This window comes from Epinephelus lanceolatus, chromosome 23, assembly GCF_041903045.1.
Source record: "Epinephelus lanceolatus isolate andai-2023 chromosome 23, ASM4190304v1, whole genome shotgun sequence".
Classification (NCBI taxonomy): Eukaryota; Metazoa; Chordata; class Actinopteri; order Perciformes; family Serranidae; genus Epinephelus; species Epinephelus lanceolatus.
This window is the reverse complement of record NC_135756.1, coordinates 27,308,020-27,332,428: the sequence shown is the minus strand read 5'-3', so window position 1 is coordinate 27,332,428 and position 24,409 is coordinate 27,308,020. Positions and strand designations below refer to the sequence as shown.

The following is a 24,409-nucleotide window of genomic DNA, read 5'->3' as shown; positions in this document are numbered from 1 at the left end:
CACAGAGTTTAAAGCCTATGACTCCCCACCAGTAAGTTTGAACTGAAGAAGCCTCTTGGATGAGAGGTGAAACGTCTTCAAGAAACTGGAGCAAGTCCAGTTGCCTTCGATATAGCACTTAGGATTACCATGACCTGGATGAATGAGAATCTTCACCAACATCTCACAGGAAATTATTCACTGGAATCATACATTTCAGTAGAAATAAGAGAGGAGAGGAAGGAAGTAGAGAAGCACTGCTGTTGGATGGATGGATAAATAGATGGGTGGTGTGACAGAGGCCAACCACTGAGGTATTAAATCTTTAAATACATTTAAAAACAGCAGGGTGAGGAAGTTGAAGACAGTTTCTGTGTCAGTGGGCCGAGCATCACTGTACATATCTGCAGACATGGTTTCTCTACTGTATTCTCATTGCTAGTCCAGTGCTCCATAAAAATGTGGGTAAGCTATGAATTCTTCTTGGTGGTCAAAGTGTTAGGAAATTTGTTTCAGAAGATTTCCAGAGAAGGATGAGCTGTCACTCTTTAAAGGCCAGCTTTAAACTTAATTCATATCAGCCACGAATGGTGGTTAACCACTTTTTTGGGATGCAGCAAAGAAAGGATTTAAATGAAAACAGTACAGATGCAGTGTATACAAACAGTATGCTGATTATGTTATTATCTAGAAATTACATAATACAATCATCAAGTACAGCAGTAACAAAACAGCAGCAGTAGATCAGTTTGAGAAATGTTGAAAGCAAAAATCCTTTTGATAAATGTGATATTCTGTCAGTCACTACCCAGAGCTCATGACCATAGCCAATCCAGAGATTTAATAATGTTCAGTTTCCTGACCATGATTGATTGTTTTTGCATAAGCCAATAAAGATGACCATTACTCAGGCCCCGTCTACATGTTTAAAGATCACTTTAACTTGGATATTTCCCAACTCTGTTTAAAAATAAATCTGTCCACATGACCTTCATTTTACAAAATACCATAGTCCACACTTTTTAGGCAAAATAGACCCCAAACTCTCACTGACTCTCTGCTGCAGTCTCCCCTCTTCACATAGGTAGTAATGTCTACAAGCTGCCAGATATCTACCAGATATCTTATCACCGTTGATTCCCCTTCCATGTAAGGACAAAGAAGCTCACTCAGAGAGTCTAAGAGTGATACTTTGGACATGTGACAGTTTTCCTTCCACTCCTCATCAACAAAAACACTACTTTTGAAAATGTCTCACCATCTGCCGGAATGACTGGGCCTGATCCAAAACCATAGTTTCTGGCAGACTTTAAACCGTAAGCACTGAAGTGGATCATATAGGTTTGGGTGCAGCAGACGCCTCCATTCATCCATTAAGTGGTGCAACAACACTGCTAACAAAACACAAATACACACTAAACACTAAAAAGACTTCCTTATAGTAAATGTATTTGCTTGTTGCACTTAATGCCGTGTTTCAGAGGACAGCTAAGAGGACTTTGCCCTGCCTTTTTTTCAGGTTCGCTTAGCTCACTCATTCCCACCTGGGGGCCCTGACCCTCAGTAGGGGTCGTAAGGCCATCTTGATCCCAAGGGGTGTAAGAAAACTTTATATTTATAGACAAACAAAGTCAAGTTATATATATATATATATATATATATATATATATATATATGTATATATATATATACATACCTATACCTCGGCATTTCATTTTTGTGAACACAACTAAATAAAAGATGGAAGACCTGAACACCTGAACACAATCTTTGTTCACAGTGCCCTCACTCTCTCCTACACTGCCTCGTCCTGCTTTAGAAAAGAACACAGTTAAAACAACCAGGGCTAATACTGAATTTGTCAAAAAAGAAGCCTATTATGTACAATTGTTAAAAAAACAAAAACAAAACAAAAAAAAACATAATAAGGACAGAGAATTGTATAAAAAGTTCCTAAGAAATGTCAGGAAAACTCATCTCTGATGTAAAATTCACAAGACAGGCTCTGCTCAAAATTCATCCAAACCTTCTGCAGTTGTTAGGTTCAACATTTGGATCAGCTGTACAGTTTATTAGTTGTTCTGTACTTTTATTGCTGTACACTGAATACAGTATGAAATTCATAAAATATGTCACTTAATCAGGGGTAAAGGAAAATGTTGGGAACCACTTAGTTAACTTGTTTACTGTTCAAGGTGCCTTTTACATGACATGAAAATTTAAAATAACCACTATAACTCTCTCCAAAAATTATTTATCTTTAAAGGTGATACAGGTCATTGCCCCTGTTAAGGTACTATTGAGCAAATATTAAATTCCTACCAGCCTCTACTGTCATTTGGCTGACCTCCGTGTGAAGGGGGCAAGAGAAAAGTCAGTTTCCCCACAGGAATACACTTTTTTCTCTGTATTCCTGACATGCCCTGACGTCACTTAGTTTTAAATCAAATTATATTTAGCCAAGGGAGCTTCACAGTAATTTGCAGAAAGCAAAGAACACACATGCAACATAAACAGATAAATTAGGCAGAATTAAAAGACACAGGCTGAGTTAACCACAAACCCTGGTGATTAGAAGGATTTATATGTTGAAGAAATCATAGTCTCTCCTTGGACAAAACCTTAAAAAGTATAACGATAGCAGACTTTTAGGCTTCTACCTGCTAATGTCAAGACAGGGCTTGTTCCCTGAGCTGACAGGAAGTTGGCTGTGGTTAAACTTGTATCACTTCGAAGTCAAGTGATATCCAAGGAATTATGGGATGGATTATCATGTCATTACTTACAGGATGTTTCCCCTCGGTGCATTAGTAGAATATGTTTTCTTCTTTATTCAGTGTATTTGGTTCAGGAATAAGATGAGTTTAGGAATAAATATGAATGACTAAATATCAGAGACACATTGGACCATAATGGTAGTAAATATGTCATCCTACATGAATTATGAAGGGGTCTCACTGGGTATGATAATTTATGTCCCTACAGTTTTGAGCTTTACCTCTAGCTTCTTTTTTGTGCATGTCGGCGCTAAAGCAAAGAGGTTAGATGTTTCAATTGCCCTTGATTGATCAAGATTTTATAAGTGGGGTTGAAGGACTTACACATGAAACATGAATTAATGGACAAATGACAAAGCACCCCCATCAGCAGTGGGTTCATCAGGACAACCTTGGAAATGTGAATGTACAGTGGTGAGATGAATCAGTCTTGTAAGTTTTTGAGTCTACAGCCAAGCTGGCAGCTCTGTCAGGCTGTCCTCAGCAACAGCTGGGCTTTGAGCTTTGAGCTTTATTTAGCTGGTGAAATGTTGTAATGTACTTAGCAGTAATTGGCACAGAACAAAGTATGGTTGTACATGATGGGATGTCATTAGTTTTGCTGGTGTTCCGTGATAAACCAAAGTATTGCACAAATTGAAATTCTGATAAATATTTGAGGGAATATCATTATTGCAGTTAATCCTATCTATCCTAATCCTAAGAAGGACATTTATGTGCAAAGTGTCATCCATCCAACAGCTGTTGAGACGTTTCACCAAAAAACAGACATATCAACTTAATGGTGTCACTAGAGGTAAAGTCAGGTGATTACCAAAGTCACTAAAGCCCCGTCTCCACCAAACGCTTTCAGTATGGTACCTTTGGAACCAAAATTAGCCCTTCAGACATGGTATCTAGACCCTAGCATTTGCACCGCAAACAGTACTCTTAAAGGGAAATTTCGGTTTATTTCAACCCGTCTCCTATCATCCTAAATTTGTTTCATGTGACTAGTGACATAGAAATAATAGTTAGCATGTTAGCTGTTAGCCTAGATAGAGCCATAGTGTCAGACCTGTTAAAACGTAAGTGAACGGGCATACCTTCAAGTGCAAAGTTAGTCCACTAAAGAAGCTTTTTTTTCCACAAAGACCGCCTCATATCGTTAGGATAAATGTCAGAGAACATATAGAAAACGACATGTAAACATGTTGTCTTACCTTACCGGTGTGGTGCCATGTTTGTTTACCATCTAGCTCTACTTTCTAAGCGCAGCTGAAATATATCTCGCCAGCTCTAGATAAAGCCCAGCTGGATACTACTCCAGGTGGAGGTGTCTCATCCTCGGTCACATCCAGACCTTGAAAATAAGGCTGCAACCGGTCCCATTTCTTGCAACAGAGGCATTCCTCTTCTGTGGGCACTGGGGCACAGCATTCACAGGTACACCACCCATCTCCAGAGCTACGCAGCCTTGCAGCAGCCATTCCTCCTCTCTCGTCCTCTACCTGTTGCGCCTCTCTCTCTCTCTCCTCCTCCGTTCTTCAATTTCACGAAGCTCTTTGTCAGTGTATTCTGGCTCAAATAAATAAGGGCGGCCATCAAATTCTGCAATATCAAATTCCTCCTCCACAAAGTCGAAGTCTGGCAAAAAGTCAGCCATTATTCTATAAATCTTTCATTAAATAAATGAATGAACTTTTCAGGCTACTGTTCGGTTCTGCCTTCCAGCTGTTGCTGCTTGTTCAGGCATGCTATGAGATCGCTGCTTGTTCTCACGATGTTTTGGCCGCGCTTTGGAAAGCAGAGCTAGAGGGATAAACAAACATGGCAGCACACCGGTAAGGTAAGACAACACGTTTACATATCGTTTTCTATATGTTCTCTGACATTTATCCTAACAATATGAGGCGGTCTTTGTGGAAGAAAAGCTTGTTTAGTGGACTAACTTTGCACTTGAAGTATGCCCGTTCACTTACGTTTTAACAGGTCTGACGCTACGGCTGTATCTAGGCTAACGGCTAACATGCTAACTATTATTTCTATGTCACTAGTCACTTGAAACAAATTTAGGACGATAGGAGACGGGTTGAAATAAACCGAAATTTCCCTTTAAATGTTGTCACTCACTGCTCCATCCAGCACTCACTGTATTTCCTCATTACCTGTGACACAGATGGAAGTCTGTGCCTCTTTTATCATCCACAGAACGAGGTTGCACACCGACATTTTCAGAATAAAACATAACAGGCTGCAGTTAGAATCTCTCTCCAAGGTATATGTAAAAATAGCCAGTTTGTGCATTTAGTCCTTGTAAGGCAAGCTCAGGGGTTTGGTGTTGATGGAGCCCACAGGAACAACTTTCCATGACGCTTTTCTTTTTCTCCGAGTGAGGATTAGAATATATAACGTTCACATAACCTGGCAGAAATTAATATATATAATCACTGGAGGATCCACTCAATATTACAAGTGCATGCCATATAACAACTAGAGTAATGGTCAAAGATGTTGTAGAATATTTAAGGTGTGTTGATTGATTCATATCTTTACCTCATGCCTTGAGTAACATTACAAGTTAACATTTCACCTTAAAAGTCACTGGCAGTCACCCCCTGCAAGAGGCAACAAAACATCCTTTATTTTTATAGATAGAGTCTACTAATAAAACTTGACGGTATAGACAGTGGTTACATGAGCCTCAAAACCAGCCACAACTCAGCCCTGAGGAGAGTGATCGTTCACTATTGACCAGTCAACGGACTGCAGTGTTCACAGCTCCACCTTTTAGTACCAGATCTGTGTGTTAGGTGCCCCTAGAGAGCGGTATGGTAAAAATGGTAACAATTAGGAACAGTTCCATTGGTACCATCCACAACTTTTCACAGTGGAAATGGGAAAAAAGCTTACCTACCTGAACTGTACCGTAACGTATTGCTCAGTGGAAACGGGGCTTAACCCCCAAATTCCACCAGATGTGTGTGGGTTGCATCTGCGCTCCGGAACAGCAGAGGCAATATGTTTCAATTCTAGTCAATGTGCCTCCACCGGCTGCGGCTGTGCTACGTTCCGGCTCCATCACAGCTGCGGCGCTCCAGAGCCCTCCGCAACAGATACGCAGGACTTCTGTTTTTGCCGGACGCCGGAGCACAATGCAGCAATTCAGCACAGAGCAGATCGTGCGGGGCAGGAAGTCGTGCACAGAAACAAAATAAAACCGGTTAATTTTCAAAATAAAATACACAGTGCGGATCATATTTCCTTGCACTACACCTTGAAAACGTCATAATGGGCAGAGGCAGGCCTGAAGTCAACAGGTCAGAGGTTTTCAGATGTCATTTCACCCCGTTGACACCATGGACGAGGAGATATTAATCATGGAGGTGCACCGAGACGTCTTCCCACTACTCCTCTGGTTTTGTGGTTCTGTTATTATGATTATGCATCAATTTGCGAGATCTCGTGGGTCCTCGTGACTCCCGCTGTCCGACGGAGCTGCACCGCTCCACACAGCAAACGCAGCCGGTGGGTGTTGACGGACAGCGGAGCACGCAGCGGATAACCAGCGCAGCCATTCCGCAATGGACAAGCATTCATTGGGATTCCGGCATTAAGATGTTTTCTCTGGGCAGCATGGATGTTGGTACCAAATTTAAAGGTTATCCATTCAGTAGTTTTTAAAAAGTCTCACTAAAATCCCCAGATTCCCAAAACCCCATGGTGACGCTAGAGGTAAAGTCAGGGGATTACCAGAGTCAATAGGATGCATTCTCTAGGGACCATGAATATCTTCAGAGTTTTATGCTGATCCATTTAATAGTGGATGGATGGAAATATCCATCTGGACAAAGTTGTGGACTGACCTGCATTTCCATCCCCAGAGCCATTGCTAAAAATCAGACAAAAGGTCACTTGCCGATATGGAGCATTGTGACACAAAATAACTCAAAGTTTAGCGACCATGCAATGAGTAGTGTATTATACATTGTTTATCACTAATGTTTGTTTTTCCATGTTCAGTCGAAAGGACAGTGTTATTCTCAAACACTTCATCTGTGAGATGGTTGATTGATGATTTGTTTGGCTGCATATGAGCACCAGAACTGTCTGAACAGCTGCTGAAGTTACCGTATCGATACCTCCTTTCCTGACCATAAGTCCAACTCAATGTATTTTTCATTTGATTCCTCCAAAGTTAAGACTCTTAAAGGCATTTACTATTAGATCATGATCTTTATTGGTCAAAGGCCAATCTGAAATTTGTGCATGGAAATTTTGTAGCAATTTCCTCCTCTTCCTCTCTGGGCTCAGCCAGGAGGAAGTAATAAACCGAAGAGGCATGGAAGTGGTTTTTGATCAAAGTAATCAGGATGTCAGAGTTGCTGTCACCCTTTTCTGCTCTTAACAGTTCTAAGGGAAAGAGTGATGCTGAGCAGCAGAAAAATGAGGACGAAAAACAAATTGTGGTGAAGCACAAACAAAGAGAATATCTGAAAGAGATCACAGAGAACTGAAAGGCAGATGCATTACATATGAAAGGCACATGTTCTTGCATAAGATAGAAAGATACTATTGTTGTAGGTCATTGATGTGAATTATAGTGTCACCTGACAGCGACCATGTGCTGTGATGAGGGGCTTGTTTGTGTGTGTGTGTGTGTGTGTGTGTGTGTGTGTGTGTGTTAAGGATGGGAATTGTCTGACCCTTGTTTGTAAATATATTCCTGGATCCCAAGGGGCACTGAATTGGAAGCAGGAACTCTGAGGAACACACACACACACACACACACACTTCTCACTATAATCTCATTGGTCTTTTGAAAGAATATTGAGTTAGATGCTCCAGTTGTTGCTGAGCTGCACTTCCATAACCAAACATGGTGCGTCTACAAAACACACATACACACACACACACACACAGGAAGACAGAAAGAAGGAGAAACATGTCTTTGATTAAAATATGTTATATTTAATTTCACACAGACAAGTTATATTAACTGGAGTATGACAGGAGGGGGAGGTCTTGTGTTAAAGTTTGGTTCACATTTGAAGTTGATCAACAAGAACACTGTCAAATATTGGCGAGAAAGTGAGAGGAAGATGAATAGATCAAAGAAAAGGAGAGGGAGACGAGCTGACTCTCACGGGCAGCATTCCTCACTCATGACTGTATAAGGAGAAGGAATCAGACACCATAAGACCCTGCTGACACACACACACACACACACACACACACACACAATGCACACACACATTTCGCCCTCCCTCTTATTATTTCTATACTACGAGTCAAGTACTTAGTGAGACAATCAGGCCATTTCATCCATTTTGGCTTCAGAGGATTTGTGTGTGTGTGTGTGTGTCTGTGTGTGTGAAAACTTTGATTCACTCCGTCACATTAATCTGACATGATAAACTACTGTGTGTATACTAAGGGACAGTTTCCAGTGTCATTGGTGTTTCTGCATTCCCAGTTCTCATGAATAGAAATCATTCATTACATTATTTACACCTTTACTTTTATGACATGTCAAAATCTCTTTGTGTAAAAGGACATATTGCCTGATAGGGCTGTGATTGACAGGAGGTGGAGTGTAGCTAATGGTTGAGATATGACAAATCAGACACCTGGACAGAATGTACTTTACAAGCAGAACATATTTATTTATAGCCTGATATTACAGTTCTGGTGAAATATGCCATCTTCAGACTCTGATAGTTGTAGATTATGTTCATTAGCTGATTTGAGTGTGAAGGAATGAGAGGTCTGATTTTGATGTGAGAAATGATGTGATGTGAGTTGCTTGAGCTTATTAATACCACTCTCATTCCTGATTGTCCGTTGTTTTGACAGACAGGGACGTAAAAATTCCATCATAATCAGTTATTATCTGTCATTGTAATTTTATTTTTGAAATAAGAGACGTTAAGTTGTGTTTTTAAAGCTTTGCTACAGGCATCCTGTGATTTCTCCACGTTTAATCACAGCCATGCTCTGGTTGACCATTCTTGAAGCCTTGATGTGGCTCCGGCTGTTTTGTGTCAATTTCTGCACTTTCTGCATCTTTGTGCACCCTCAGACAAATCCGTTACTCATGTTAGCTTTTGTACAGATGTCGCAGAACATTTTTCTGTCTTTCCTTCTCAGCCATGTGAACTTATGCTCCCAGTGAGCCCAGTAAGCTCCTTGCTGCCACTGTTCTCCCTATTAGCTGCCACTGGCTCATTAACGCAACTCTACGCAACTTTATTTATATAGCACCTTTCATTCAAACATGCACTCCAAAGTGCTTCACATGGCAAAACTGGGACGGCACGGACACAAGACAATAAAATAATAAGAAAGCAACCCAACGAAACCAGGACAAACTAACACAAAGATTATTAAAATCCATAGTATAAAAAGTAAATAAATAAATAAGATAGAATAAAAATGAACAGGAGAGATAAACCTATAGTTAAAACGTAAAAATCAAGATTGTAATGTTACTCCACATTAACAGTCAGATTAAAAAGATAGGTCTTTAATTTTCAAAATACAGAGAGAGCTTGCATCCTAATATTTAGAGGTAGCAAATTCCACAGAGGAATAGGGGCATCAAAACAGAAAGCGCTTTCACCAGTACTTTTATGGGACACGTGAGGAAGATTTAAAAATAAAGCAGTGGAGGACCTCAGTGACCTGGCTGGAACATAAAATGACAGAAAATCTCTACTGTATGACGGGGCAAGGTCATTTAAATCTTCATAAACACATAAAATATTCGCTTAAAGCAATAATTGTCTTTGTTGATTTGAACAGTGGTCTCCAGCTTGTCACACCGTCCCCCATCCCGGCCGACTCCCGATGACAAAGTCAACTCAAGTAGGCTCCATGTTACCAGAACTATGTCACTTAAGAAACGTTGATATGATACCTATGAAATGCACAAATATAACTAACCCATAGTTTGCAGAAACATGCAATGCCACCATTTTCTTCAGGCGACAGGACTGAGTTTTAAGATGACTTCCTTAAGTTTTACATGGTTGTCAAGCAATCTTAAAGTGAACAAATCTCCAGGAAGTCTCTGCTCCCGGGCCAAGACATAGTCTGCCACATGACTTCCCTGGAAAACTGCTTCATTTACCCTTGTGTGGCGTTGCAGTGTGACAGTGAAGATGAGACATGAAATGGTGGCAAAAAAAGGAGCAACAGCATATTAGTCCAGCAGTGCTTAACATTAGTAACAACAGCTTTTATCTTCACGTTGCATTTATGCAATTGGCTTTTTGGCTGGATCTTAAAGTCATATGACAAAAGGCAGACTTATAGTTCAAAGTCAGCAGTCAAAAAAATGTGGTTCTTAACCGTAGCAATAAAGGCGCAGTTTGTTTTTGAGGTAGACGAATTACTGGCGTCCTACTTCCATGTTCCCAGACCCTTACTTGGCTGGGGTTAATCGTGCTCCAGCCTCCATAACCTCCACTCAGTATAGGTTTACATTAAACACAAACAGCAAGCAGCCACAGTGAAAGTTATGTATTTTGTGTTGGCTAATGTTTGCCAGTTCAGAAACTGTATGCTCCATACATTCAATGGCCCATCATGAGGTATCAGCATAGTGAGCAAAATTGTCCTGAAGAAAGCATGTCATGGCTTAATTGCCTCTTCTTCCATGTTTGGCACAGATTTTTATTTAATCTTGATCCTCTTTAGTTTCTATCTTCTGCTGGGTCATGTGGTTAAATGAGTGATAAATATGGAGACCGCTCTCTCTCTACATATATATCTATATCTCCACGTGATGCTGATCTTAGTCTATAAATCTCAATGTCTTCTTTACATTCAGTGGTTTAGGAGGATGCATTTTTTCCACCCAAAGATGTTATCATGACTTACAGTGACATGGTTTCTCTCAACTATTGCCTTGAAAGGAATGTTACTGTATATGCTGTACTTGGCATCCCATGGGGGGAAACTGTCTTCTAAAATAGCTGTTGTGGAAATGAAGCCCAAAAGTATCGTAACATAAAGCCAAGAGAGTCTGCAGAACCCACTCCTACTCCAGAGTCACTCCCCGCCCTGCACTACACACTCCTCTCCTCCCGACATATTTCAGTTTAAAGGCATGAGTAAAGTATTTTATAGACCATAACTTCTGTGCAGCAGGCTGATGGTCGGATTAGTAACCTGAAATTTAAAAAAAACGTGATGTTTCTGGATTAGCTGCTCAGATTGTCCTTGAAGCAATCTGACTTTGCTGAATATCCATATTAAAAATTACAGTTTGATAGTTGTTTGTTTTGTACTCCTTAGATTGGTGTTCAGAAGGAAGTGTTGTAGCCTACAGTGCAGAATAAGTCAGTAATATAAAAGCTGGAAAACAACTGTATTGTTGTTTATTGCTTTATGATATGATTATGTGCAGCAGGTTTGTAAGCAGTTGCAGACACAACTCCCCCTCAGCTGTCAACTCCGCTGGCTGCTTTGCTGAAGACATGATTTTGATTGAATCCTGCTGTGTTCCTATATATTTCCATATGTGAAAAACTGACTGCATTCTAAATAAACCCTCAAGTTGAGCATAAAGAGGGCGAGACCCTGTTTATGTTACGTAGGAGTGATTGTATCCAACAGGAAACAGCTCAGTCAAACTTATCCATCAACTTGGCTTCGTACCAGGAATAACTGAACACAGTTCAGTTTTTACAGAGTAGATAGTGACAGAAAATAACAAAGCAAAGTTTTTCCACTTCAGACTCCACAGTTTATGGTTAATAGTGCAGTGAAAAAATGAAATGTTATTAGTGTTATAAGTTAGTAAGGCGAAGAAAAACACCCAAGTCAGAAACATTGGTGGAATACACATAGTGAGACATGCTTGACTCTCTGCAGAGCCCTGAAGCCGCACCCTGCTACTGCACAGAGCAACAGAATGCCTTTCACATCTTTATTCAAAGTTTATATTGGATGTGTTGCGTGTCCAAATTGCATCAATTACGACATTGCGCATCCCCAGTGATACACTCGTTAAATGTGAAGTAGATCAAATGAACAGCTGTTGAGATATGTGAAGGACACACTGAAAGACGGACAGACAGAGAGACGGGCAGATTCCTTGCTTTATTGTTAGACAGTTGTACGTTATGCTCCTGAGACTGTTCAGCCACAGAGACGCTCAATTGTTTTCTCTCTACGTGTGTATGTCAAACAGCCCGGCTACAACTTGACATCATTGTACTTTGCTCTCTGATCTTTATTTTCTGCGCTGCAGCCAACAGATTCAGCGGCAGCAGATCTGGCGCCTGAACTGTCCGACTGCCACGAGTTGCATTACACCACGTTTTAATTTTTATTGCCTCTTACAGTCTGCTAATGAAAGACTTGCACCACACTGGCAGTCTGTGCACTTAGAAACAAGGTACACACCAACACAAGAATCATTCAGGACTGGTTGGATACGTGATCGCAGCCTGCCAGCGACAAAAGGGGAAACTTTATTTGCAGTAACGTTGAACCAATATTTATTTGTTTTATTTCTTTGTGACACAACAAAGCATAGGCCTACTAAACACTACTTACTAAAATATGAATGAAGCAATACAAAGACTTAATTTCATCAATGACTATAAAGGAATGGCTCAAATGTTTTTATTTATGTATTGTTAGATGTGTTAGATCCTCATTTTCCTTAAGCCTTGAACTAGAAGAATAAACATACTAAAACAGATAAACAGCTGTTTCGTGCTGCTGTGTGTGTGTGTGTGTGTGTGTGCGCGTGCGTGTGTGTGCGTGTGTGTGTGTGCGCGCGTGTGTGCGTGTGTGTGTTATACCGGACAGGACAGTATCTTCAACCTACCCAGTCACATAAATTCTTTCAGTCTTTAATCTGACAGCTTGAAACCAAACACATCTCTTCTCTTTATCTCTTTTTTATCATCCCTTCTGTCATCTCCTCTTTTCTTTCTCTGTTTCTTCTCTATCTCAAAATGCTCCTCTTATTCTCCTGCCTCTGTTCCTTACCTTTGTCTTGCTTTCTTATTCTCCTCTCCTGTCTTTTTCTGATTCCTTATCTCTGCTTTAATTCGTTGCCTCAACATGTGGTTCGAGTTTTCTGCTGTTTGTTTTGCCAGCACAATAAATAGTGTTTACTACAAAGAAAACAAAGGAAAGGAATCCTAATAAAGTTTATTGCACTTTGAGTCTGGTCCCAAGCTGTGTGGAGGAGAGGGATGTTGTAATGAGACTAGATCTCAGCCAGGTACAGATAAGTCAGGAGGGAGGAGAGTCTGTCTGAGGCTCTGCACTGCATCTCCCAGTCAAACAGTGTGGGCGCCCTCCGTGTTTTATGGGGTGGTGCTTTTGTTTAAGTGTTTCACTCTGCTCATGCACTTGATTCCAAACAAAGCTCCACCAGGCATGAAACAATGAAACAATAGACATTTTTATCATCCACACTCTGTTTTTTTTCTTAGGTATAAAGATTACAGGGAGCCCCCATGGTCTTCAGAAGCGTACACGTTCTCCAAACAGTACTGGTGTGTCCTGGCTGCAAGACTGGCTTTCGTCATACTGTTCCAGGTATGAGCTCATTGTGTACACTGGTTAATTTCTATCAGCTCATGTGTCCGGGGTTCAGACATTTAAGACTGTTTTAAAGCACAACAGACATACGGAAGTCAGTCAGACATCTTTAACAGGTGCACACACATGGCTGGAACTTTTCAGCGGCATCACTCTCTCATTACTCTGCAGTGTAGTTGAAAGCATACGCTGCAGTTAAATGTAACCGATCTGTTCAATAAAAAGACAGATAAAGTAATTGTGCGTGCATTTGTGTGGGCTGGTCTCTTTCAATTAGGTGAATCACAGTGTACTCTTATCATGATCGGGAATATTACCAGATGACTCAGGCAGATAGCGAGCAGCTCATCTGATAAACATCCGTCTGTCCGCCTGCACACTTCACTTACATATGTCTACCAAATGTCCTTCAACAACTAAGCTGTTGGAAAGGTTTCCTTCATTACTGCTGCAGATAAATCATTCTCTAGTATCAGACACATGGACAGAATTCCTCAAAAGTTAGATCAGATCAGACTAGATCAGAGATTTTGTGCGGGAAGGTTGCAGGGAGGACATAGAGAGATATATATGAAGTAAGGTGAGAGAGACAGGTGCATGCAGTTATAAAAAAAAAAGCTGAATTAGTGGGGCAGCCCCTTGAAAATGAAAGATTTAAATCATGTGGGACACCCCTCAGTTGACTGAAATTGCTTCAAGTTGAGCAGTCTTTTTTTATGTGGCTCATCACTGTGCTTGGCAGTGTAGTTCTGGGGAAGTTTTGGACCCCAGATTTTGCTGAGTGTGAGTGCGCTTGACTTTCACGAGACTTTTTTTTTTTTTAAAGATTATTTTTTTTGGGCTTTTTGCCTTTAATGTACAGGACAGAGTGAAATGGGGTGAGAGAGAGAGCGGGGGTTGACATGCAGCAAATGGTTGCAAGCCAGAGTCGAACCTGTGACCGCTGTAGCGAGGCATCGCCTCTGTACATGGGGCACCGGCACTATCCACTCTTTGGTACAGACAGCTGCTGACATGATGCAGCGGCACAGAGAAGGAGAGACTGTGCACTGTAAGGCCATGAGATAACATTACCCTCTCTGTTCTGCTTAGAAGCAGCAATGTTACAGCTCACAGCAACTTAATATGACACAGTCTCTGGCTTTTGCTTGATATCTAGTGTCAGCAAAAAATGTAATCGCACATTTCCAATCGGTCGATAGCACAGTTAGCTTGTCGGCCATATTAAGCAAACGCTCCACAGGCCAGGCTGCCCCACTGAGCCTGGTCAAACTTTATATGGACAAAAAAATAATTCAAATCCCAATCATCTAATATTTGTATTGACCAGCCAAATCTAATTGGACTGACAATTCTGACGAATAGCCCTAGAAATTAGTCACTGTAGTTTATTGTAGGTTGCCCCCCAAGTTTAGCCTGCATACCAGCACAACAAAATATCTACTCCTTGTGAATCAACCTCCATAGATCCGCATAGAAATCAAAGAAAAAAGACGCTCCTTATAACCCCAGAGCTTGCTTGAGAATCATCACGTTCAAAGTTTTCTCTCCTATCACAGTAATCCATCGATAGTTGTCTATACATCCATGGTTACACTGAAACAGGAAGTTCTAATAGCTAATTTCGCAGTCCTTCAGTGTTGCCAATTTGCCCAAATAAAGGCTAAATTTTAGCCATGGCAACATTATACAGTTTTTTTTTTTATGCACACCGTAATGCTCAAACTGAGAGCATGTTTATCCCCAGAACAGAAGAAAAACAAAGAAAAACAGGTACAACAAAATCCAATGAGATTTACTTATTCAAGCTGCACAAACAATAAGGCTCAAAATGTTGTTCTAGATCCTAGATTCCTTATAACTTCACAGACTTTAAGACTTGTCATTTTGATGACATTGTCACTATGTCCACACAGTAGTACATCAGATGGTTAGTTTGTGGAAAAAAATCATGTTTTCTCCTCCTTGTTGTACTTCTAATGGCATTTCCAAGAATCCACCGGGCCTGACGGAAAACAACCAATCGGAGCCAAGGAGTCTCTAACGCAACTGTCATTCATGTCACTCATCACTGCTTGTGAACTGTGGTCAAACTGTCAAATTCAGCAGCTCTGATCAAATGTAAATCAAGATTCTGTTACTGCATTGCATGTTTCTTGCCTCAGATGTTTTCAGAAACATATTTTAGTGTACTGTTTAGCTGTAAAATGAGAGAGTTTGCTCTGCTCTGTGGGTGGAACTTAGTTTTAGCTAGACTGTGTCCAACATTTTTGGCCAGATCACAAACTTTTTCATTTTACAGCTAAACAGTATGCTAAATTATGTTTCTGAAAACATGTTATTAGAAGCACTATGAGGAAGCAGAGGAACTGGATTTTTTTTCACAGATTATCTGTCTTATGTACTACTGTGTGGACAGAGTGACAGTTAAAGCAAATATGAAAAAATAATTAGGAAAGTTACCAATGACAGCTTTAAAAGAGATCTAAAACTTACTTTATTCCTCCACTTGTCACTTTTGTTATCCATCTCCTTCCCTTTCTCTTCATCTCTCCCTTTTCTAGAATCTGGTGATGTTCCTCAGCCTCATGGTTGCCTGGGGGATCCCTGACGTTCCCAAAACTGTCGTGGAGCAGTTCAAACGGGAGAAGAAACTTCTGGTCGACGTCTTCTTACAGGAAGAGAAGGAAAAATTCCAGCTCATCCAGAGCTTCTTCTCCAAGGACACCACCCTGCAGCCAGACAGCCAAACGCTCCACCCGGGCCAAGGCTTGACAATCCCGAGCCGCTTCAGTACCCTGCCCCCGGGTCTGATGCATGGCTTGCAGGGCTTAGCCGGAGAAGGAGGAGGGCCGAGGGCCAGGTGTAGGGCCGCCAGCTTCAGCTTGTTCACCCCGACACCCAGAAATGAAAATGAGAATTCAAGACACACAGCGGTGTGATATGTAACACACACATCTGTAGGGGCTCTTGAGCTAGGCCTCAGGACTGGAGAACATGTTACTCGGGTGATTCAGTTTGTGAATGTCTTTACCTGTGTCTTTTGTGTCCTGGTGTGTCTGACACTAGTGCTGTGATTTTTTTTTTTTTAAGTTACAGCATCATTTTGAACAAATTTGAGTTATGTCCACACTGGTTGAATGGGTGCCCATGTGTTGTTCCTAATTGCACCGACTGTTCACCTGATAAAGTGTTATCATTTTTACTTTTTGGTAAAAATAAATAATTTAGCAAGGCACACTTGCTTCATAGCGTAGTCAAGCAATAATTACAGTATTAGGCTGAACAACTGAATATTACAAGAACTTGGAAGAGACTGGAGATAAAGACAGACTCTTAACAAATGGACAGATTCAGTGATGAACACTTAATCAACAGACTGATGGACACAGGCTCATTACTAGGGCTGGGGACTGTGAGAATTTCCTGCTTTACGTGCTTATGCTCTTTATGTATTTTTGTTTTTAACAGAATTTGTAGCAGCTACGACATTTCACATTTCCTGTACTTTTCAATACATGGTACTGAAAACACACATGAGCCTTCCAGAGGAGCAAATCATTTTCTTTACTGTTTTCCAGCTGATTTTTCTCTGTAGATTTCAGGAACCACATCGGATCATTTTCAAACTTTACTAAAATTGTAATGTTAGTCAGGCTGGTCATTGTTTCTCTGCTCGACGTATTTGATGATCAGATGCACATGCCAGTGTGGCACTGTGTTGCATGCCACTTATAGATCATAGACAGTCCAAGCTCTAGTTTTAGAAATATATTATCTGTGAAGCAAATGTTTTTCCTGTTAGCATATGGACTTCACAGCTGTCAACTGAGAACAGGATGATTTAATAATCTAAATGGAAACAGAGAGCCAGCTCTTTTGCAAATTGTGAATGACAGTGAACTAGAAGTTATCTCACTTACAAATACTTCCCTTGACAATCTGTCCTTCATTATGAAATACCAGACTGTATATTTCCTGCAGGTAAGTAATAAATCTGGGGTACTACCACACATACAGAGGAGCTGCGTCATGCATCAGAGAACTTGTGCAACCTCTGGCAGCCATGTTTGAAGTCTTCAGCTCTTGAGAAACACTGTCAACTGCATTCAACATACCATCTGTTTCTTCAACCAGTCACTTCATCACTGATAGATATGACTGATTTTATGTTTAGATATTAGATTGTTAGCTAACATAGGCCTACTATCTGGTCTAACTATTGCTGTATAGTTGTTAAAAAACCTATTAGCATTCTAATTAAATTCATTTTTTGCATGTTAAAGTTAAACTGAAATTTGAATTAGCACTTTTTGTACAAGGAAATACAGGCTATAATGATACTGCAGCGGTGTGTATAATTTCAATTTTTCCAAGAAAAGGATAAAATCTGTTACCGACGTATAAGTGGAACCTGTCTTTTGGCAGCAGTTGATTGATATTCGAGGGCCGATGTTGCTAGGGGACATGTCAACTTCCACTACCACTACCCATTGAAATACATCACAGAAGGAGGATTTATTTACATTAATACATAGACGATTTCCCCAACCAGCCCACATGTTAATTAGCTACTGTGAGTAATTTACGACCTCTGTCCCTTTATATTAAATACTTTGGAAAACCCATTGTACTGTGTAAATGTATCTTTCATTCAGAAGTGGAAGCTAGCAAGATAAACTGACTAGCTTTTTACTCTGTAAGTGGAAGCTAATTAGCCTAGCTTGCTAACATTAGCACTGATCCCCTCTCGACGCTTTTGTCATCCACAGCTCCTGCAAGGTCCATGTTCGTCTTGCATTATAGAAAGAAGAGGGTCTTGCTAGCGTTACTTGTCTGTCTTTATGGGTATGAATTAGGTTATGGTAAATGACCAGACTGTCGAAACTCACAGCAACAGGTAGTCTGTAAACCCTAACTTGTAATCACACAGTAATGTGTATGCAGTTCTCAAATCACTCAATCACTCAAATTACAAATAGCTAATAACATCAACCCTTCAGTGTAACTGCCTATATCTGCTGGAATTTAAGTACTAGGCTATTAGGGAGCATTGTTAGTGCCTACCCTAGATATTGGAGTGCTCAGCTTACCAGAAATGACAAGAAAACTGAAGCGCCATCATGTCAGAAAAAAATGAATGAAAATTAATTAATTCTTCTTTTTGGAAATTCCAATTGAAAAAAAATAAGTAGCCTACATAGGTCAAAACAAACACCAATAGCATTTAGCCCACAGTAGTATTAGTTGTACAGTACAGTATGCCGATTACTTAGCAAAAATGAATTTAATTTCAGTTCAACTTTAACCATGGATGTGTCAAGAGACCTGGTTATGGTGTAGCAGTGTTAGTTCTGCTGCCAGTTGTATCTTGGTATCCGAGACACATTGGCAGTCTTGTTGGCCAGCAAGACTTTTGGGGGTACACACCGGGTTTGGCAACTGTCTTTGGAATGAAGAGGCACTCTGTTGGCACACCATATCCAGCTCTCGTTATGCTAAGATGCCGACATGCTGTAAACCTTCAGAACTATTTCAGAGGCCTTGTAACTGCTCTTGTATTTTCAGTACAACACAAAACGCAACATCTGTCTGCTCAGTTAGGATTCAGTGACATATTGTTAACTTAAAATGTATTCACAAGGGAATCGTGATAGTGGTGTTATGCTAGTTTTTGTCATTCAGGAAGACAAATGTTTATCCTTCCCTGATACCCTCCTTACTTAAGCTGGTGTAGAAGTTCTTTAATACATGATTGTTAGATGGATTATGAAATAATTTTTACATGTTGTGTGATCTGTTTTGCTTTTATCTCATTGGTCTGTTCTTTTTTTATTTTGTATTTTGGCCTTTTTTGACCAGATAGTCCTTGTAAGATTACCCGGTCAAATGACAAGTCCTCAGAAAATAATAAACATACAAGGCTGACGCAGGTTTCTGTGCTTACTAGAATGTGGCATTGCAACTAGTTTGATAGCATAGCAATATATTCAGACAATCCTACATGTATGGATATAGAAATACTTTTCTGGATGCACATCATATTGATAATTGTCATTATCATAGGTGCCTGTTAACTCTTGTTGGCTTATCTACTCTTAGAACCCCTTTATCTTTTGGCACCGGGTGAGGTGAATCCATCTCAGCTTTCCTACTGGTTGTCCCAATGCAGAAAATACAAAAGCAAGAGGACTGCCCATTTTTCTGTCAATCATGCTAACTCAATTGTAAAAATTCACTCTGTTTAAGCTGGGAAACACTATAATAAAATTTAAAGTCCCTTTATGACCAAGAAAACCCTGACACTTACCTTGTGAGATGGTGGAGACCAAAACAGGTATAAAAGAAGAAAATAGTCCATTGTCCAGAAACAGAACTCCTCTCAATTTCTTTATAAAACTTGGCATAGCTGGTATGTTTTAGGGCTGTGTTTCTGAGGGTGTCAGAGAGTATTTATCCCACCTAGTGATCACAAAATGTTTCATTTTCTGATTAAAGGCCTTTGCACATTGAGACTGTTTTTTTTGTTCCAAATTGTCACGTTTGAAAAATAAATACGACCTCATATCATTTCAATTATGTTTGCACAGACTCAGAAACTTTCATCCATCATTAAAATGTTTGTTACAGGTCAACTTTCTCCTATCTTTGCCTACGTGAAAAGCCTTTAGAGAGTTGTTTGACCAAGAAGCTGCAAAGAAAATGTGGCATAACCTGTGGCACACAAATCGGTACTAAAAGAGAGGAGTAGGGTACACAGTATTATTTCATAACTCAGATAGCTTACTTTCAACAGGTCAGATAGTTATCAAGTGGATGATGATGACAAGGGTGTGACAGAGGGTGAAGATGGCACACAGACAGAGAGCATGACAGTGTGGAGACAGAAAGGGTGGATAGCTCAGCCCCTTCAGCTGTGCTAAATGCAAGATGAAGAGAGAGTGGTGACAGGCAGGGAGGCAACTCCAACAGAGAGAAGCAAGGGAGCAAGTTGTCTTTCCATTCTGTTTCGTATTTTTGCAACAAATAAAACGATGCAATGCATCAGAGTCAGCGTGCCAGGTTTCTGTGCGTATCTTTTTTTTTTTTTTTTTTCTGGTGATGGATTTAAAAAATGCATTTAAAAAAATGGACTCAGCGTGCAACGGCCTTAAGTTTCTGACCACTTCATAACACAAAGAGTTTTGAACAGATATATGACTTTGTTTTACAATGTGGTGGGATTAACATAAAGTGGGTCAGGCTACAGTTTTTGTCCATGAAGGGATGAAATAAGACATAATAAGGGAGCTCACTGCTGTTTCCCAAACATCAAGGTAAATTCATACATGTCTGAAACAACTGCTCTCACTGGCATTTTTCTTAAATCAGTAATCAGTATGGTGCAGTAACCCTGCTTCAGTCTTTTAATTGCACAGTTCAATTTTTACCACTCCTCGCACATTGTTACTGTGCACAGCGGGACACCACCAATGTTTTATGTTTGTCAAGTTTGCGTGTCCACACTGAAATCTGTTAAGACACAGTATTAAGACGTGATATCACATTTGAAGGTTGTTATTGTAATGCAGGCTACATTGCAGCCTGTGACGACTGATGGGGACAGTGAGTTCTATTCTGATGAGAATATGGATAAGAACCATAATGAAAGAGTAGCTGACTGATATTAAAAACACAACATTTATATTCAGTGTTCTGGAGATTCTCCTAGATGTCTTTCAAAAGCTCTGCTGATACTTTTATAGTAACTGATAAGCAGAGTTGGGTAGGCCTACAACACGTTTCAAAGTAACGCGTTAGAGTACTTTGATTACTTTTTGCAGTAACGAGTAACCGAACGTGTTAGTTTGCTGTTTGAGTAATCAAATACTTAAGCACATTTTCTACAAGCCATCAGTTACTTCCATTACTTTTAGAACGCTGGTCCTTCAGCTCCGAAACAGCAACGGCTGTCTTTTGTCTCTAATAAGGGAGATAATATTAACCTATCAGACCGAAAGAAGTCGTGAAGCTTGTGGCTCGCTACGTTGTAGGAAATGCTGCCGTTGTCTATGGTGGAGTCTAAAAAAAGGTGGAGGACTCCTTGACAGACAGGTCAGACTCAGGAGGACTTGCATTAAGTCTGGTACACACTACACCACTTTTCTGCCCATTCTGAAAGTCACTATGTCACATGTGGAGTCATAAAATCGTGCCGTGACTAGGCCGACAGACATGCCACACAATTATCCCCGATCGTCTCTCACGACGTGTGTGATGTCATCGGGTTATTCTTGTCCTATTACTTTTACTATTATTTCAGTCACTGTGTCTGTTCACGTGCCAGCCGAAATGTTGTTGTAGTCACCTAAAAAGCGCCAGCAGATGGCAGGAGCTACATTTGAAGCACCGTATGTAAACTATCAAGTTACTGTATCTTCCACAACCAAGTTCTTACAAATGTTTCACAATAAAAGCCTATTTAGAAAAATAGAGGGATTCTCGGCCGTTATAAGGGGCTTTTAATTTGAAGGAAAATCAGGAAGTATTGAGTTTGAAATGACGACGCAATATGTTAACTTTATGAAGACAACGGGAGCGGATAAAAAGTAAATATATAAACACACAGAGGGATTAATAAATAACGGACCGTCTATAATGTAGTCTGTTTCAAATGAAGCTGGTAGCCTCTGCAGTTGTGGTGAGTAAAAGCCCCGCCACTATTTGTTAATGTTATTACTTTATGTCCGGGCATGAGGATGTAACATTGTTTGCTAGCTTGATGCTAATGACAGTAACGTTAACTCAGCGGGTTGACAAAGTGCCTCTGCTGTTTCACACCATCATTTTCCCCTTTTAGTCTGTGTGGTAACATCCCTAGAGGAAATATTAAAAACGCTGGGGTGTTGTTGTCTTACAGTTGTCTATGGCAGCATGTCTACTGGTCAAAGTGACGGCTGTGATGGGAGAATTGGATCTCAGTGAAGGGCAAGTGGTCCATAACTTTAATTTTGGAGACAAAAAATGTAGGCTTAGCGCCCTGTGGTCCATTGCCCAATAGGAAATGTAGAATACTCAAAAGTACTTTAAAAGTGCTTGAGTTACAGGGAGTAACGCAGTAAAGTAACTGGTTACTTTTTTAAAAAAGTAATGCAGTAAAGTACTTTGATTACTCTTATCTGCTGATAAGATAGCAATGCTTTAAGTGAAAAAAAGTAGCAGGATTATGTATCATGACTTTTTTGTCATATGATATACTGTGAAAATCCCTAATCTCTTGAAGTAAATGAGTGTATGTCATATTGTAATGGAGCTGTGTGGTTTTTATGTTTATGCCAGCAATGCATTGAATAAGGTCCAGAGTTTTCTGGGGTCTGCTGGCCACACAGGGGCAAGTTTCCTTAATTTCCCTGAATGCAACATTGACATCATTTCCTGTTTGAAGATACAAATTTTGGAGCTGTCTTCCATTTTGTTTTGGAGGTGGAAATGTTTGCAGAAAAATGTAACTGAATTCATAATATAATGGCTTTCATCAATGACAGTGGAGCCTTTATTTCACAACCTGATTTGCATCAATTTGAACAGGTATGTAGCTAATGGTTGCTGATTAGCAACAGTGGATAATTACTGAATTCTGCATGTTTAGATCAGTAAATATTTCTATGAATTTGAATCATTTTCAGTACACTACAGGTGGTATCCAGTAGATGACAGAACCATTTTTTCATGTTTTCTTCTATTTGGTAATAGTCTTTTAACGGTTTTGGTGTCACAAGAGCTAGCATCTTTGGTACTAACTTTGTTACTGGTGGCAGAGGCTAGATGTTGCAACCAGTTATCCATGACTTTTAGCTAACTGTTTCAAGCGTTTATCTATTAGCCCACTCTTAACTGACTGTTTCAACAGTTTATCCATTACTTTGAGCAAACTATTTCAACCATTTATTCATAAAGTTAGCCTACTTTTGAATGACTACTCTACCGTTTATCCATTACTTTTTGCTATCTGCAGGTATTTCAACCCGTTTATCCATTAGCCTACTTTATAAGTATTTGAATAATTTACCAATTAACATTAGACTGCTGTTAGCTAACTGTTTGAACTGTTTTACTTTTAGTTAGGTTAGGCTACGTTTGGATGAATGTTGTGACTGTTCCTCCATTACTGTACTATTTCAACCATTTATCCATTAACATTATCCCATTTTTAGCCGACTGTTTCAATCATCTCCCCGTTACTTTGAGCTAACGCAGGTAGGTCTATTTCAATCATTTATCCATTAGCCCAATTTTAGCAATATATTTTTACCGTTTATCCATTATTGTTAACTAACTAACTACTACAGGTATTTTAGTTATTTATTCATTGCCTACTTTTAGCTAATTACCTCAGTCATTTAAATGCGTTGCCTACTTTTAGCTAACTACATCAGCTGTTTACTCTTTTCTTTTAGCTGACCATTTCAACCATTCATCCATTGCTTTAGCCAAATAGTTTGACCGTTTGTCCATTAGTTTTAGCTAACCACAGATATTTCAGCCATTTATCTGTTGCCTACTTTTAGTTATCTGTTTCAGCTGTTTATCCTTTACTTTAAGATGACTATTTTAACCATTTATCCATTTCTTACTTTTAACTATTTCAGCGATTTATCCATTGCCTACTTTAACCTAACTATTTAGATTATTTATGCATTGCCTACTTTAAGCTATTTCAACTGTTTAATATCTATTAAGTCTACTTTTAGCTGACTGTTTAAACTATTTTCCATTATTTATTGCTAGGTATTTCAGCTGTTTATCCATTAACCTTCTTTTAACTAAATATTTCTTCCATTTAGCAATTTGTTTCAGCTGACTATTTCAACGAATTCTCCATTAGCCTACTTTTAGCTGTTTCAGCTGTGTATCCATTAGTTTTGGCTAAGTGTTTGAATCATTTATCCATTACTATAATGCTTTTAACTATTTTAAATGTTAAGTCATTACGTTTATCTATTTCAACCATTTACCGGTATTTGTACTTGGCTCTATTTGGATTTCTTTGCTCGCTGCTCACTATACTATTTGAGTCAATTACGACGCATGTTAAAGTGTAGCTGTCTCAGCAGGTCATCCAGTTT

General features: G+C 39.7%; 1 protein-coding gene across 1 annotated transcript in view; it reads left to right on the top strand.

The window, feature by feature from the left end:
- ano2b (anoctamin 2b) overlaps window positions 1–16,837 on the top strand; it is a 114,409-nt gene extending 97,572 nt beyond the window's left edge. The window contains exons 25-26 of the mRNA XM_078165133.1: window positions 13,196–13,301; window positions 15,869–16,837. Of these exons, the coding sequence (XP_078021259.1) occupies window positions 13,196–13,301; window positions 15,869–16,246 (484 nt within the window). The 3' untranslated portion in view covers window positions 16,247–16,837. The remainder of the gene's footprint in view (window positions 1–13,195; window positions 13,302–15,868) is intronic.
- Window positions 16,838–24,409: the final 7,572 nt, after the last annotated feature.